General features: G+C 40.7%; 1 protein-coding gene across 1 annotated transcript in view; it reads left to right on the forward strand.

Annotated features, from left to right (window-relative positions):
- Positions 1–18,175, forward strand: part of LOC145325066 (glycine receptor subunit alpha-2-like) — a 55,351-nt gene that overhangs the window by 9,516 nt on the left and 27,660 nt on the right. The window contains exons 4-7 of the mRNA XM_080167893.1: positions 8,968–9,023; positions 9,401–9,436; positions 14,124–14,187; positions 16,794–16,846. Coding sequence (XP_080024019.1) covers positions 8,968–9,023; positions 9,401–9,436; positions 14,124–14,187; positions 16,794–16,846 — 209 coding nt within the window. The remainder of the gene's footprint in view (positions 1–8,967; positions 9,024–9,400; positions 9,437–14,123; positions 14,188–16,793; positions 16,847–18,175) is intronic.

Here is an 18,175-nt window from a genome sequence, read left to right on the forward strand (position 1 = left end):
CACACTCCCTTTAAGCTGTATTGTTAATTCCCCCCACCCTTTCCAGGGATGGGGGATCATTATTGCCCAAACTGACTATTGTACAGGGTGAGTCAGAAAAAACTGAGTTTTTCGATTTTCAGAAACAACCAGAAGGAATACAGAAAAAATAATTATATATCCTTGTTCTCTGTACAAAAGCACATCAAACTTGTAAAAGGTGTTTTTCATTATCTCTAAAAATGCGGCCTCTATGATAGGTGTATGGTGTCAAAAAATGCCTTGTGTGAAAAATGTTGATCAAGAAAAATTTAAATAACTCATCTATTTTGTATAAAAAAATCTTAAAATTTCAATATTTATTTAGAAAAAGGTCTAAGAAAAGTACTTTAATGAGTTTTAAAGGTGAAATGCTTTTTGGTTCCTCACAAAAGCATTTTTAGAATACTGCAATTTTTCATTTTTTCATATTTCTTGATTGTAATGCATGTGGTTTAAAAGAATCTTCTATAATAACGTAGCTTATAGTATAAAGAAAAAAAAACCTTTTTATTTGACAAAAAAATCTCTTAAGATAAAAAAGTTATCAAGGTTTGAATTTTTAAAATAAAAATGCCTTTTAGAAACCCTACCCTATTTGAATGAAGTTGTTATGATGGATTATAACACACAAGTATAATTTGTCAAAAGGGGGCGGAGATTTTGGAGATTAAATCCAGTCTTGCACCAAATATAGAGGAAATTCAGGGGGAGGGGGTAGGAATTTAGGTAACAAGATGAAATATTTCCGGTCATGAGCTGGTTTTTCGGTCATGGAGTATTAAATCTTAACAATAGATTACAACAAAACGTTTGATTTATAATGTGATAATTTAATTTAAATAAATTGTATTTTTAAGATGTTAAATATTTACAATCTGTTGAATACAAATTGTAATAATCAAAAAATATGTTTGTTTATCTTTTTAGAATGGTAGACATTTTTATTATTCATAAATCTACCTAAAAAGTACAAAATAATGGCCGAAAAAGTCATCACACACACTTTTTGAAATCTTTATGCTCTAAAAAGCGCCGTTGTTTTCAGAGATATTCAAAAACACCTTTTCTAAGTTTAATGTGTATTTTTATAGAGAACAAGAACCTATAATTGTTTTTTCCATATTCCTACTGGTTGTATCAGAAAATCAGAAAACTCAGTTTTTTCTGACTCACCCTGTATATGTATTATATTGATTCTGTTTATGATTACTTATTCCTATCTGTGTATTTATTGTTTGTTGTATATAACTTTAGTAAACCTTAGACCCTGAATAAAGGAACAACTGAATAGACTCTGTTTATTATTTAGTGATTGCTAGAGAAGCGTAGCTTCTCTATAGTATAGGTGTCCACGTCTGTTCGCACTGCCGTAGTCATTTGAACTCTGGTGTCTGCCATTTAACCTAGGCGGATACCACAACTTTTGGTGACAGCTGTGTGAGATTACGGCAAACCACAAGTGTAGAGCAGACGCGCAGCTGAGGCTAAGGTACTCCCAGCAGTGAAACTGGCAAAACTGACACAAGCAACCTGAATTACCCACCCTGGATAGCAAGGTCTAACTCTGTATCCGGCAGTTGTGGAAGCGAAACCTAGCGAAAGACCACTAAGTGTGGCGGAACCCGAGCTGTGGAGAGTAGCGAAATCGGACGAGAGACTGCGGAGAGCAGCAAAATTTGACGGAGAACCGCGAGAAGCGCCGACATCTAACGGAGGATTGAGCGCTCATGGGCTGAAACAGGCCTGCGGACGGGTTGAAACAGGCCAAATAAGTGCAAACGGCTGAAAATAGGCCAACATTTACTGCAAGAGATAGCAGGATCCGAACCAGCGGCGCTGCAGGAAGGGACATTCCCTGCCGCCACCAGCCGGATTCGGACACACGGCGCTGCAGGACGGGACATTCCCTGCCGCCGACAGGCTGAGACAAGCCAAATAGCTGCGAGCTGCGAGCGAAAATACGAGTGTAGTGTACCAAGCAGAAGAAAAACTACGTTAACTCCAAGTATCCTGAGAGGCTACAGCGCAGCCACCCATCTAGAAAACAGATATTATATCACATTTTAGGGATTACCACCCTAGTGTGAAAGCTGAACAATAGATTTATGAGCAAGGCTTGGTAAACAAATTTGTTGTGTATTGTGATAAAGCCAAAAATAGAACAGGCTTGGTAAGCAAATTTGTTGTGTATTGTGATAAAGCCAAAAATAGAACCTAGATGTAATATAACAATGCATTGATAAACAATCTAACCCCCCAAGCCTTCAGCACAACAAATCCACCCCTTATCCCAACGGAAGGGGAGGGGCCCACCATAAACTGAAGCAAATACAATTGAGGTGACATAACAATAAGCTCAGGATTAAGGAAAAGGCACAATTACCAAACCATCCAGTTACTTCAAACCTACAGCACCCCCCCTCCCCATAGGGGGGAACGGACGGTTTTACCCCGTCCCCTCACGCGCTCCCCCTCCTACCCACACTTGAATAAGTCCGCCCACGGTGTGGAGATAGCGACCGGGAGAACAGAGCGCCATTTACGGGTCGCGCAGCAGAGCTTGGGACGCACAAAAAATTCAACGGACGAATAAGACAAAGCGGACCAATGAGAGAGCAGATTGAGGGATAGGTGCGCGTTTTACCTGTGTGCGCAAATCTGACGGCGCGTAGGCGCGTTGCAAGGAAAGGAGATTTCACGCACACACACACACACACAGGAGCGGAGCTACTCCATAGCATCCAACAGAGATATTTTTAGAAAAAAGACTTGCAAGCTCCTCCCTCCTATCTATAGTGTGATAAGGAAAACCAAATCAGTTCCTGACAGCAGTTCAGACCCTCAACAACTATCTACACCTACCAGCCTACTCTACAACTCAGAAGCTAGTGACAAGTACTCTAGGTACACCTAATTTAAATCTTTGTAGTTAAACTACCAACCTAGTGATAAACAGTGTTGGCTGCTAGGGTAGAAAGCCTCAAGTGTAAACCACTTATAGTATTGACTTAAAACTTCGTGTCCCGCCGTTGAACCTTTGACCCGATGGAGCAGCCACAAGCGCAAGGAGGCGACCAGCTCCAAGGATGGCTCCAGGATGATCCCCAGCCGGCTCCAGCCGAGTACCGCAAGCTGATGCTGAGTAACCTGCCGGAGTATTGAGGACCGCCCAAGCAATCCTGGAATTCCCACATCAGGAGATTAGAAATGTCATGGGCGGCTTACCGTGTGCCCCCCCATGACACACTGAATCGCCGCAACGCCCTTTTACTATCCCTGGCGGGGCAAGCGGCGGAGATGGCCTCTCATCTGTTTGGCGAGGCAGGCCAAGCCTTGACATACGAACAAGTCAAGGCCGAGTGTGAAATGTTATTTCGTCCAGCCTATGAATCTTAGACCCTGAAGCAAGCCTTCAGAGATTTCATGGCAGCACTCGACAGAACCTATACAAGCATACATATCCACAAAGTGTGCATTGTATAGGGAGGCCTATAGCCACGAGAATCTTGAATTATTGATCGACGAATTAAATCATGGCATTCGTAACGCTAATGTGAAACGTGAAATGATGGGACATGAGATCGCCTCGGTACCTGAGTACACGAGGCGAGCCATGTTTACCGTGACCATGATCACCAAGCAGCTGAAGGAGGGTGTGTGCCTAGTGGACGCCACCGACGGGCTCACAGGATCGGCCAGCGTCCAGTTGCTCCAATATGATGAGTCGGAGCCAATGGAGATTGGCGCCTTGGCTCCGGGTCTCCACCAGATGGGGAAGGTCGCCCCAGATGACAAGATTCCAGGCCGCTGCTATCGCTGCCATGGGAAAGGCCACTGAGTCCGAGACTGTCCTACGCCTATGGAGGTCAGCCTAGAAGAGAGACGCACCCAGCCACGCCGTGACCGTCCTGCCAAATGTGACCGTTGCCATTACGCAGGCCATACGGCGGCCGAGTGCAAGGCTGACTGGGACCAGGTAGCTGGCCGGAGACGTGTCGCTGACAAGGGCGCTCCCTCAGGAAAGCCCAGCAGAGTAGCCAACATGGAAGGGAGCGCGCCCCCAGCCACACTCCAGCAAGCAGCCACCCCCAACGCAACGGGCCGAGCCGAAGGAATGCCGCAGTTTGGAACCATCCCAGCTAGGATCAACGTGCTGGGAGGAGCGGCTGAACCCAACCGGATTGGCCTGGGCTTCAGCCTCAACCACTTGGGACCGGAGTTCGTGCAGCCCACTAACATTGCAGAGCCAGAAGTCCTGAGGCCTCAACCCTTCAGCCTCAACATGATGGGGCCTGCCAGACCGAGTCTACCCAGCAAGAGTGGAGGGGCGCTACCCAGCGCCACTGAGACAGTGTACGGGGAGGCCCTGGCGGCCGCTGAGCGAGAGAGGCAAGAGGCGCTAGCCAGCGCATCGGAGTCGATGTATGGGGCGCCATCCGGCGCCGCCACCTGGGAAGGAAGAGAGGTGCGCCCCCGCACCCCCAAGCTGATGTCTGGGGCGGCAACCGCCGCCGCCACCTGCGATGACTGGGGGGTGCTATCCAGCGCCCCCACCCTGGTGCCTGGGGCGACAACCGTCGCCGCCACCGAGATACCTGGATCCTGGAACGAGCCAGCAGCCCCAGAGGGAGGGGTGACATCCGTCACCCCCAGTCAGCCAGCGCCACCAGCCAGCAGGGAGGGTCCAGCTATCCATCATCCAGCGCCACCAGCCCGCAGGGAGAGCCTTGCCATACACCATCCAACGCCCCCTGCCAGCAGAGGGAACCCAGCTGCCCACCATTCCCAACTGAGCCAGGATAAGTTAAATTTGACAAATGTATTGCATCCAAAGTATTGTAACCCTCCAGCCTTGCCTGTGCCTCCCGCACCAGAGGCTGGGGAGATTGAAATTTGGGATTATAAGGACTTGCCTGTGCCACATGCACCTGAGTTCCTAGGGCAGGGGAGGGATGTAATACAGGGCGAGCCTGTGCCACACGCACTCCAGCCCCATGCCACTGGGCATGCCATGGACAAGGGAAGGGACCCCTTGGGGCTAGGGGAGCCGACACCCAGGCAGGCGCCAGTCGACTGTCAGTCTGTCATTGGGGAGGGTATCGGGATGCCCCGGGCACCCAAAGATAACGCTCAATGGAAATTTATATCTAGCCAGGAGCAGCCTAGCAGTGTCCAGCCCCAAGAAGCAGCCGTGGCCCGAGCTGAGGATCCCCAGATGCGTGCGCGAGGTCGATGGCTGTCTGGTAGATTCTCACACTGGTGGATGGTTCTGTGGGGCCTACTGCTCGCAGCCGTGTGGCCTACAACTAGCTATGTCCTGGTAGGGTGGGACTGTGCCAACCTCACCCATGTCACAGCCTACAACAAGGAGAAGATGTGTAGCAAGGAGCCGCTACACCAGGAGGTGCCCTTGGGCCATGAGATACATGTCCTGCAGCAAGTCAAGATTAGGGAAACAACGGGATATAGCTGTCAACTCACCGTGTCCCAGTGGACATTTAGGTGTGGAGTATGGGGCCACCTCAAGGTGACCTCGGTCCCCACCCTCATGCGGCCAACCAAGATTGATCCAGAAACGTGCCGAGACCTGGCCAGGAACCGAGTCTACACTCTGCCAGGCAAGACCCAGCCATTGACGTTTCAGCTGAACCATCCCCTGTTCTTCACCCTCGATATGGTGGGCGCCTTGGTCAACAGCCCCAAGGGGGTGGGTTGTGAAGGGGAGGACGTCCATTTCGAGGGCCAGCTGTACCGCAATGAATTAGTGCTCAAGGAGCGACGGCTGCTGGTCAAGGAAGAGACCTATGTAGTGGAGAATGGACGGGTGGAGTCCCGGTCTGACCACCTGACCCTAGAGTGTCCCCATTCCGAGCTGTCCTGCATCACTGGAGAGGCCACCTATGTGTGGGACCACCTGGGGAGAGATTGCCCCTTGAGGCTGATCCGCAGCCTCCAGCCTAGCCTGGTGATGGATGCGTTTCTGGTTGACCATCAAGCCCAATTCTTCATCAACATGACTACCCCCACCTCAATAGTGAACTGCGACTTTGAGGCCCATGCCACCAACCACCCAGCATTGTTCGTGGCAGCCGACCTGGCCGCGGCAGCGCTGCCCAGAGTATCGGCCAGGGACGTGGATGTCCCCCTGCAGGCCCAGATACATGCAGGTTACATCGGATTTACCCTGGAAACTCGAATGAGAAGCACCGCAGCAGAAGAAGTAGCGGCCAATTGCTGGAAGCTCCAGCAACTAGACCCGGCCCATCTGGTGCGTGTCCAGGGGAGCACGTTCTCTGTGTTGAGGGGAGATGTATTGCTCCAGCTTACCTGCCAACGCAATAAATATGTTGTCAGGGAGAGCAATGAATGTTGGGACAAGGTGCCGGTGGAGCCCACAGGATTTGTAGATGCCGTGACAAAGGGGTATAGCGGCCACGCCACCAAAATTCCCTGCTCCTCCACCTACCCCCTAACTGTACACGCTGAGGAAGGATGGATAGAGCTAACCCCCGCACCTAAGAAGAGGCCACCCCCGCTGGATACACCCAAGCAGCTGCTGACAGAGCCCTTGGATGACTTCAGTTCGGGAGGCTTGTATTCGCAGGCTGAGCTGAACGACTGGCAGCAGCTGCTAGCGTTCCCAACGTATAAGGCCGCCATGCTGACCGGCCTGTCGTATTGCTCATGCGTTCAGCAAGGTAGCTGTTCAGCCACCGGAGACCATGGGATCGTGTCCTACGATATTGACCGACTGGCGGAGGAAGGAGAAGCAACCCTGGATGTCTGGGCTGGGTTCAGACAGGCTATTCACGAGTGGGGAGATGGCGCAGCCATACTGTGTCTGCTGTTGTTGATCCTCAAGCTGCTGGGAGACTTAACCATCATTTCCCTGGCAGCCGCACAAGGAGGTGTACAGGCCGCCATGAACGCGATGTCACAAGTATTCCTGTACCACCCAACCTTGTATCGCAAGGCCTTGGCCAGAGCCAGGCTCACCCATGCCAAGTCCCGGGACTTTTCAGTAGACTGAGATGCCATTCCTATCGGCTGGGAAGCAGCCGAGGAAATGGTATCTATGCAATCAGCCGATAGTTTGAATGACCGCCCAGGCAGGCCTGGGCCACACTCTGGAAAGCCCCGCGGCCCCTCGGGAGGCCAGGCTGTCGCCCAGACGGTCAACCTGGTAGCCAGTGCCCCAGCCGCTGCCAACAACAACCAGAATGCCCCGTTACTGACCGGCCCCGCAGCGGCTGTGCCCCACGCCAACCTGACACCTGCTGGCGCCGAGCTACGTGTCAAACAAAAGCCAGCCTCTACCTTCTATCCCATCGTTGGGGGCCCATCAGCCCTGAAAATCACCACTAGGATTCCATTGAATCATTATCGCTTGTTTATAAATTAGCCCTAAGGAGCGGGCCGAAGGCCTCAACCACTGTCGGAAGTCTGGCAGGGAAACCCCCTCCCAGCCTTCCGAGGGGAGAGTTGTGGTATTCGGCAACCATGAGCCATGCCTATGGCAACCCTGACCTGGGTTCGGGGAAGGGCCGAGGGCCCTCCCCCAAGTCCTGGGGAAGGGGTCTGCCGACCCCCTCCCTATGCCTAAAATTAATGATAGATTCTGACAGCCTTATTATGGTTAAGCTGTATTGTTAATTCCCCCCACCCTTTCCAGGGATGGGGGATCATTATTGCCCAAACTGACTATTGTATATGTATTATATTGATTCTGTTTATGATTACTTATTCCTATCTGTGTATTTATTGTTTGTTGTATATAACTTTAGTAAACCTTAGACCCTGAATAAAGGAACAACTGAATAGACTCTGTTTATTATTTAGTGATTGCTAGAGAAGCGTAGCTTCTCTATAGTATAGGTGTCCACGTCTGTTCGCACTGCCGTAGTCATTTGAACTCTGGTGTCTGCCATTTAACCTAGGCGGATACCACAGTAGAACTAAAATCAAAAAAAAATAGAGCATAGGTTCTTTATTAAGAAATAAGCCGATTAAAGATGTTACTTTTATTTGCAAACTTTCTCTGTTTGATTATCTATAATACAAAGTAGCTTTATGTCTGTCTGTCTGTCTGTCTGTCCGTCCGTCCGTCTGAAGCTTAAGATCTCGGTAACCACTGAACCGATCGGATTCTACTCTTCAGTGTATATACCTATTGGTCCTGCGATGGTTTTAAGCTATTTTCTTGGGGGGTGGGACACCCCCAACCCCCCCAAAAACAAAAAAAAATCCTCCCCCCATTTTTTTTTACGAATTTTGCAAATTCGTTGTTTAATCGCTATTTTTTTTTTTTTACGAATTTTGCGAATTCGTTATTTAATCGAGAAAATGTTTTCCTGCTGGGTAGGTGAGAAAATTTGCGATCCGTTCTGCTAGGTAAGTAATAGAAGATGTAATTATACCTCTAGGGGCAAAGCCCCTAGAGGCTAGGGGCGAAGCCGCTAGTCCTTATTATAGTAGTAAGGTTTTTTGTCTGCAGATTAAAATAACTTCTCATTTGTAGGATGGTTTAAAGCTATTTAATTTTTCGATTTAATTCTTGGAATGGCTTATGGCTATTTTTCGAAACCCTTGATGCTAGGGATACAGATGCTACTCTAACAAAAAGAAGACGTATAGTTTTTTTCTGTAAATTCTCGTTGTACTGTTTTATAATAGGATAAAATTGTTGTTTTCTTTTTCCTTTTCATAAAAACTAATTTTCCAAGATTCTTGTTTATTGTTTTAGCTAAATTTCTTCAAAATAAGAATTAGAAAATTGCTCTGAAATGGAGATAATATTATTAAATTAATTTGGAAAGAAATGTTTAAAATGTACAACTAACATATTAATTTCAATATACGATTATGTCTGCTTATACTTGGGGACGAATTATCATGAAACGGGATAATAACAAGTATGAATAACTTTTGTGTTAAAATATTTGACAGGCAGAGATGACGTTTACAGCTGATATGTTTCTGGCAATGTCTTGGCGTGATCACAGGTAGGTGGTGTAATAGACATCTGTGTAATTTGATTTTTAAAATTCAATTTCATATAAGTGACCTAATAATAGCCCGCCTGAGAGTGCCCTTTACCTACGTCGCCCTAACCCTGCAGGGCTACCCAATTTTCAAGGTAGCCTCCTTATCTTTAGTAATAAAAAAAACCCGAAAAACTACACCCCATCCCTTATTTTAAATTTATTCTTGAAAAAATTAGTGGGGCGAAGGAATATTATTTTTTTAAAAATTATAATGTATCAAAATCATTTTTTAACCTCCCCAAGTTATGATATATTTTGAAAATTAATTTTGAATACTTACTTTTAATTCAACATTTTACCTTTTACTGTACTTTACTGTACTGTTCGCTTTTCAGACTACGGATACCTGCAGATTGGGTTCAAGAGTACAGGTACTTCTTTTAAGCGAAGCTTTCTATAATTAGGGTCCGTCTGTTCGTAATTGTCCTATGTTAGAATTGTCCTATTGATTTCAAAATTTGTATGATGATTCCTATAACAGTTAGGAACGATTTAAAAAGCATGTCAACTTAATAACCGTTACATTTATTTGAGAGAAAGACTAAACTACAAAACTTTTGTGTCACTTTTGAGGAAGACGATTCCCTTTTCTCCCATCTCTTTTGAAGAGATTTTCTCCCCCCCTTCCCTTTTTCTTTTCCCTTTATATGACGTCATATTGGAATTAGGGTTGGGCCGGATATCCGGTGAGGCCGGATATCCGGCAATAAAATATTTTATATTTTACAACAAAAATTTCTGCTTTTTAAATTATAAATGGCTGTAATTTTCTTATTTTTGAAGCTATAAGAACAGTTTTTTTCTGAATATGTTTATCTTTATGTAAATTTTATATCAGAAATCGGCAGGTAAACAGCAACAGATTTTATGAAATTGTAATATGTCATGAAGACATATAAAAAGCCTAAATTTAAAATTTGAAGTCTCTAAGTCAAAAATTGCTGTCACAGGAACCGTTTAAAGATTTCTGGAGACCTGGAGGTTCAGAACTTGCAGGACTATACCTGGAACCTGAAATCGTCTTGAACACCTTTATTTCATATGAATATGTACGACTATAGAATATTTAAGTATTTGATAACATGAAATGCTTTGTTTAAGTAAAAAAAAATGTTTCAATGCCACCTCTCCGCCCATCCTCAAACATAATATTACATATTGAGGGTAGTAATAGTTTATTAGATTAATTGCTTAGAAGAAAGATCATTTAATAGTTACATAATTTTTAAGTTTTAACCTGAATCCTTATTATTATAATAAAGTCTATCTGTTTGTCTGTACTGAAGGATCTCGCTAACCGCTGAACCGATCGGGTTCTCCTTTACAGGGTAGCTTCTCATAGGCCATGGGAAGGTTTGTAACTATTTTAGGGGAGGGTGCCACCACCCTCCCAAGAGAAATCACCCCTAGAAAAAAAATACCCCATCCCACAAAAAAAATATTTTTATTTAATTTTTCAACTAAATATAAAAAAAGGGGCGTCAGCCCCCCCTAAATTTTTTTTCTTTCTTAAATCTGAAATAAAAAAATGGTTATCAAATTCAACTCCCCCCCCCCCCACATGTGCCCCTAGAGGCCTCTAATGGCGTAGCCGCCAGTTTTATATTATAAGACGCAAGTAATTTGGCCGGTTATCCGGCCGGATATCCGGCAATTTGGCCGGATAACCGGTAGTTTGCCGGATATCCGGCGTTGGCCGGATATCCGGCCGGATACCGAATATCCGGCACTAGAAATTGGCCGGATATCCTGTATCCGACCAAAAACCTATCCGGACCAACCCTAATAGGAATCGTCTTCCTCAAAAGTGACACAAAAGTTATGTAGTTTAGTCTTTCTCTTTTTTGAAACATTAATTTATAACTTTTTCGACAGTAACTTTTGAATTCATCTGATTTTTGGAATAATGATTCTTGGGACAACAAGGTACAATATCATAAGCGCAGTATCTCTATAATCAAATGACTCTGATTTTAGAGCTTCGCATTTATAGATGTTGTCATCCTTATTTCTAACTTAAATTAGGAATTATTCGAGAGGGGTACGAGTTCACCATCTGATTTTCAACAATAAAAAGCTTAATTCTTAAGTAAAAGGTTTGTCTTATAGAAACCAATTATTTAAATCAAAATAACTGATGCTATGCAATTTTTATGCAATTATTATGTTATTTCAGTAAGCATAAATTACAAGAGTAGAAGCTGTTTATATTGACTATAATAAAAATGACGTCATACAATACAAATGATTGACCAATGATAGGCCAATACACAGACTAAATTACCATTGGCAGGCCAGTATACATTTTAATTGATCAATAGTAGGCCATTATGACGTATAATTTTGTATGAGCACTATAAAAATCTTTACAACACTATCATTTAAAATTCCTTTAATATATTTGGGTATAGTCCTTTTCACGACATCCCTCCATAAGGGGCGATTTCTTACCATAGGAATCAAAATACCAATAATACTTGTTCGAATCAGGTAAAAGGGAATTTGATTCTGACAAACAATTCTAAGTGAAAATTTCCCCTTAGCCCCCTTTTCTTTTTTCTCCCCTTGTTGCCCACTTCCCTTCCAGTTACATCAAAAAACAAGTTTTGCTCCAACTTTACTACAACAAAATATTTAATTTTCGGCAATTTCATATGTAATTTATTGGCTGAATAGCAACCCCTGGTTCGAATTAAATTCTCTTCATAGAAGTACCTTAATTTAGCGAGACAAATATTTTTTTTATCAAAATTGTTTTTCCTTTGTTTTGAAAGGAAAGTTATCCTGTATGGAAGACAGCTATGCTTTCAGTGTTTTATTCTCAACTAGGGGCTTTGCCTCAAGAGATTTAATCAAACCAATTTTTCGTATTTTAGATTTAAAAGAAAAATAGAAAAATAAAAAAAAAATTTGGGAGGGGGGGATCTTTTTTTTTGGGGGGGGGGGTATTTTTAATTTTTTTTGGGGGGGTTAAGGGTGTCCCACCCCCCAAGAAAATAGTTAAAAACCTTCCCGGGATCTATGAGAAGCTACCCTGTAAAGGAGAACCCGATCGGTTCAGCGGTTAGCGAGATCCTTTGCTACAAACAAACAAACAGACAGACACACAGACATCGTTCTACTTTGTATTATAGATGGTTCTGTTTATAAAACTACATAGTATAGTATAGTAGTTTCGCCCCAAGATGTGGTGGGTGGTACCACCCCCCAACTCCATTATTTTTGCTTTAAAAAAAAAAGTAAAAATATCGCTTTAACATAAGTGGAGATACGCTTGTTTTTTATGAAAAAGTGGTTTCTTATAGTTTCTAAAAAAATATTCTTTTTATATAACCAATGCTTAAGAATTTGTACTTTTTTATGAAACCTTTACAAGAATGCTAATTTTATATACTCGTTCTGACATTGGTTAGATTCTTAGTTTGAAAGGTTTAATTAGGATCTATTGGACTCTCCAAATTTTGCCTCCAATATTTTAAATTTTAAATTTGGCAAAGAAATCCCAATAACAACCGTTGTTTTTAATTTAAGTACTAATTACTGTTTTTTGTTCAAAATGCAAAAATACAAAAAAATCTGAGTTGGAAATATTCTTTTCAAATAATCTGAAATCTTGAATAAAAAACAGATTTTGCTAAATTGATTATTGAACCTGATTTTTTTCTCTTGGACAATTTGCAAATAAATAGATGAATGAAATCCGAGTTTTCCTGGATGTTTTAACATGTAATTGATCAAAAATTAATGTATTCAATAAAAACGTTTATTTGAATTTTTTCAATTGTTTCATCAGCAGTTTTGCCAGTTTTGGATGTTTACGTTTACTTGTAGTGTACAGTTTTTAAGAGAATATTCACGAATTTGTTTTAATATTTTTGAAATATAATGAGCTTTTATTCTAAAAGGTTTATTAATCTTGTATATTTTGACCTAAAAAGCATGTTTGATAATTTTAGCCAGGACAGGATACCTTTTTTTCTCCATGCAATTCAAAATAGATTTACCCTTTAAACATTTTTTACCTTTTTTTCTGCATGAAATATAGAAAGGTTAAAATGGTCCTAGATGCCTCTTGGGGCGTATCCAAGAGTCCTTATATAGGCTTTCATAGGTTAAGAAGGTTGTTTTATTTATCTTGGGGGAGAGTATCTCAACCTGGTAAGGTAAACCAGAGGTGAATTCTTAAAAAAGAATTTGCCGGCGTTCTACTTTTTTTTTGAAAATTTAAGTACCCCCCCCCCCCCCTCCCTCGACAAAGAAGTAACTATCTATCTTAGCTTAGGTTAGGTTATAGGCTAGGGAGCCGAGCGCTGCGGCTAGGCAGGCAAGGGGGCCGAGCGCTGCGGCTAGGCAGGCAAGGGGGCCGAGCGCTGTGGCTAGGCACGCAGAAATTTTTTTTTAAAGAATTCACCTAAGAATTGCATTTGCTTTTAATTTTCGGATGTGGTTCGAACTTGCATACTCTTTTAATGTCTTTAAGGGCATAGCCGCTTGTCAAAATCGCTGCTTTTGTATACGAAATCTGTCATATAATAGAAAAAAAGAACATGATTTTAACACTACTTAGCTAATTACTTTGAACTAGAAATTATACGTTAATGATAGAAATTTAAGTTTTAAATAATAATAAAAATGCCCAACAAAAAAAATCACGAAACCTTGTTTTTGATATTTTAGATTATATTTTTGTGCTTTCACTCCATAATTTCCTTGAACAACGAAACCATCCCTTATTTTGAATTTTTATGTTTCTAGCCGGGTCTTATACCAACAGAGTACTATCTCTGCAGGGCTCATCTAATCTTTACTAAACCTAACCCAACCCAAAATGTGCATCAAATAAGGTGTTTTTTTTTCAAATAAAGTTGTTTTTCTAAATGCAAATGAGGGAATAAGCCTATTTTTGACAAAACAGTCTAAAACACTTTATACTCCATGGATTTTTACTAATTTTTAGAGCATATCATTTTCAACAAAAACGTATAACCTTATTTTTAACAAATATTTCAAACATAAGCAATTGTCCTGAAATGCTGAAATAGATAATTTATTTTGCAGGATCCTGGACGTGGCATGGATAGATCAAATCTGGAGGCCTGACTGCATATTTAAAAATGCCAAGGTAAATTAAGCTATTCCAATTACTTCTATATGCTGATTAAAATCTCAGGAATGGTTTATCTTTTGTTTAACTTAAATAAAGGTTAATACAAAAACAAGGATGACAGAAAGCAGGCTACTTTATTTGTCGAATATCAAATTATGGACAATAACTGTCATACAATTCTTTCTTTCCCAACACTTATTGTCATTAGAGAGAGAGAGGGAACAATGGGCTATTTATTTCACTAGTCCCCAAGGTTTTATAATGACGTTTTCACATTCGTTGGCTTAACATTTTGGATACTTAAGTGAATTTTGATTGATTGGTTTATTAAGTTGAGTGTTTAAACGTTGCAACCAATAATTTTACAGAAGGGGTAATTTTGTGTATCATCATTGGGGGATGTACGTACATCAATTTATCGGCCATTGTCTTATCCCTTTAGATCCCTGCGTTGTCATTTAAATTCTTTCTCAAAACATAAGCCCAGTTCACAAAAGACAAAGGTCGACCTCTGGAAACTTTAGGTCGACCTATATAAGCTTTAGGTTGACCAATTTTATAAAGGTATTTGTGGGTTGTACTTGTTTAGGTTGACCTACAGAAAAAATCGGTTGACCTTTAAAAGTCATTTGTAAACTGGGCAAATAATTATTGAAAAGCTTCACTTCAGAAAAGAATAAAGAGAACAATTTTTTATGGAATTAAAAGAAAGAACATCAAAGAAAGTTTTTAAAAGGATATTTTATACTGGGATTATATAAATTAGTAGTAAGAGGAGATTATATAGGTCTTAAAATACTAAGTTTTTACGACGAAGATCCTAAATACTAGTTTTACTAATAATATTTTATAGCACAGCTTCTCTATATCTTAAGTAAATCTGACAGTTTAAACTGTCTGATCTCAATTGAAATATAGGTATGACCAACGCCTATACGCCGTCTAGAATCTACAATATGATTACAGAATAGACTAAATAGATAATTCTACTCCTACATATTAACACTACAGAAACTAAGTAGTCCAAGATTTTAAAAATCGCAATGAAAAAAAAGAATTGTTCTTGTTTCAAAATAAGTTTCATTGCATTTTTTTTTGTTTTACCTACTTTTAGACATTTTTAGACTTGTAAATGGAATTTGACAGTGTAGAGTATGGAAACTTAAATCATGACATTTGGATGCTATTGCTTGATTTCAACAGTATAGTTAAAGATTTCCAAGTTTTTTTGTTTGGGGGGGGGGGGATAGGGGAGTGTAAATCTAAATAGAGGGGTGAATTTAACCTTTGGGAGATGTCAAATGACCCACAAAGCACGCAAAAGACTTTTTACCCTTCTCCAAATTTTAACCTAGAAGTAATATTATTTAAAAGGGGAGATGGTGGATATTTACCCCACTTAAATTTTTTGTGGATTTTTTTGAATCATGTCTTTTGGTTTTGTGTGTGTAGAAGAGGGGGGGGGGGGGGGGGGTAGGTTAATCAGAAACTTATCCTCCCGTAACCGTTTAATCCGGAAACTTTGACCAGCTAACTAAACTTCGTTGTTTGATGAAAGTACGCAGACAATTACACCTAGTTTTCATTCATTCCAAAATTTCCAATGAATTCAAACATTCGGGTATAGTCCCTTTCGTGGCAACGCTCCTTAAGGGGCGATTCTTCGTTTTTTTACAGTAGCTTTTCTCCTATTTCTAGCCCCTGTGGGGGGCTTTAACCCTGCGGGGCAAATTGCCTAACCCTGTGGGGTAATCACCTAACCCAATATAACCAAACCTAAAATAACCTATTAAAAGCTATTTAAAAATACGACGAATCGCCCCTTAAGGGGCGTTGCCACGAAAAGGACTATTCCCAAACATTCTTAATTTTTGGTATGAGAAACCCAGGTGTGCAATTTTTTTCCCACAAAGGAAACTTATCTCAATCTTTCTTCCTCAACTAGTTTTTTTGATTAATTTTATATTGGTCCTGGGTGTAGGGATCTACAGGGATAAGACAATAGCCGATAAATGGAGGTACACCCCCAATGATGATTCAAAAAATTACCCTTTCTGTAGGTTCATATTATTGGTTAAAACGTTTGAGCACTTAACTGAATTAACTATCCAATTAAAATATACTAAAGTCCTCAAAGTTGTTAAGCCAACGAATTAGAAAACATTCTGATAAGCTTTGGGGACTAGTGTTGCCCTAAAGTCCCCTCCCTCCCTGCGCTGAAAGATATTTTGGGCTGATTTTATTCACGATAGACCGCGGACATGTAGTAATATTACTTTAAATTGCTACAAAACCATTAAAGTTGATTAGACCCTGTTCAAATAATTCTGTTAGTTCTCCTAAACACTATCCTATCCTTTTGTAGATTCAGCTTTTACCAACAACGAAATTGATTAGAAAAAAATCACGAAACCTATACGTGATTTTCATCTGTCTTTGGGGGGCAACACTTAGTAGAATTGATGACTTTTATATCTGCCCCAAAAATATTATTTTATATTTATTTCGCTTGTTGGCTAACCCTTATTCCTGATGCAGATTCATCATTTTTATTTGAATTTTAGTAAAAGTAATATTTTTTCCCCAAAAAATTACGTGATTATATGAAATTTTAATTTTAGGATATGCATTTTCAGACCCAGACAGTACCTAACCATTATTTATGGCTTTACAAGTAAGTAGATTACCCAGTAATTAGACTTTCTATACTTAACACAAGTGGCTGCGCCCCTAGCATCTAAGGGTTTTATATTCAATGGATGTTGAAGGGCAAAAAGTAGCCTGAAACCATACCAAGACTTACTTATAAAATTAAAATAGCTTAAAACCATCTCAAGACATGTAAGAAATTTTACTGTAAAGAAATCATATTGGTTTAGCGGTTAGCGATTTCTTTTGGTACAAACAAAAAAAAGCTTACTACTTTATATAGTAGGATTGTTGGTCTGCCTGTTGGACTAGGAATTTAGTAAAGAACAAACTTATGTTATAAATCATTGGTTACGCCAAATGTGGCTGTTTTTATTCTTGTTGTACATATATTTCGAAAGCGAAGCTTTTCTACAATTAGGGTAGGTCCGTCCGTACGTCCGTACTAATACATATTTTTTTTTACTTTTTTAACAACACATTTTTCTATGTAAAACTATCCTATTTATCTGATTTTTTAAATTCTGATTTCTATTACAGCAAGGTATAATGTTATAAGCGAAGCATCTCTATAAAAGAGCGAGCCATAAAAACGTCAGTATGTCCTGAAACAGTATTGTGTATTTTGCAACAAATTTACTTACAATTTTGTATAGACTTAATATCAAGTTTATTCAGTTCTGACACTCTACAAGTGTTAACGTTCTTTTGTCCTTCCATTTCAGAGCTTTATGGATGTTGTCATCCTTGTTTTTGAAGAAGTCTAAAACCAATAATAAATCTTATTAAAACTTATGTTTCCCTACTTCAGTTAAAGTGTTTATTTGTTTATCATTATGATACACTTTAATTAACTTTTAAAAAAATAACTATAAAAATCTCAGTTTTACTTAAACGGATCACCGATAAAACTCTTCCATATTTTCATATGAAATGGGAGCTGATTTTTTTGATATCTTGTTATCAAGGTATAAAAAAAGTATAACAATAACTTTATTAGCAGCAAGTGCTAGAAACAAGTTTCTTTTGACTTAAAGGAAAGCGTAAATTGGTATAAATATTTATTTTATAGGAAAGTTTTCTTAAAAAGGTTAGGTTAGGAAACGTTTAGGATTGTCAGTTGGGGCTTTCTGTGAGGGTCAGAAAAAAGTTTAATTGTGTGAATATGGATGGAAGGTATGTGTAATCCACTAGCAAAAAGCCTAATACAATAATATATAAATATGTACGTACATATGTAGGAAAGAAAGGTCAGAAGAAACCTAAATTGGTGCATGCATATTGATTAGTATTACTTTTTTGTCAAAGACATGCACAATACAAAACAAAGAATAATTGCGGATTTTCTAAGAAT

Source organism: Acartia tonsa, chromosome 1, assembly GCF_053477335.1.
Source record: "Acartia tonsa isolate MP-2025a chromosome 1, ASM5347733v1, whole genome shotgun sequence".
Lineage (NCBI taxonomy): Eukaryota > Metazoa > Arthropoda > Copepoda > Calanoida > Acartiidae > Acartia > Acartia tonsa.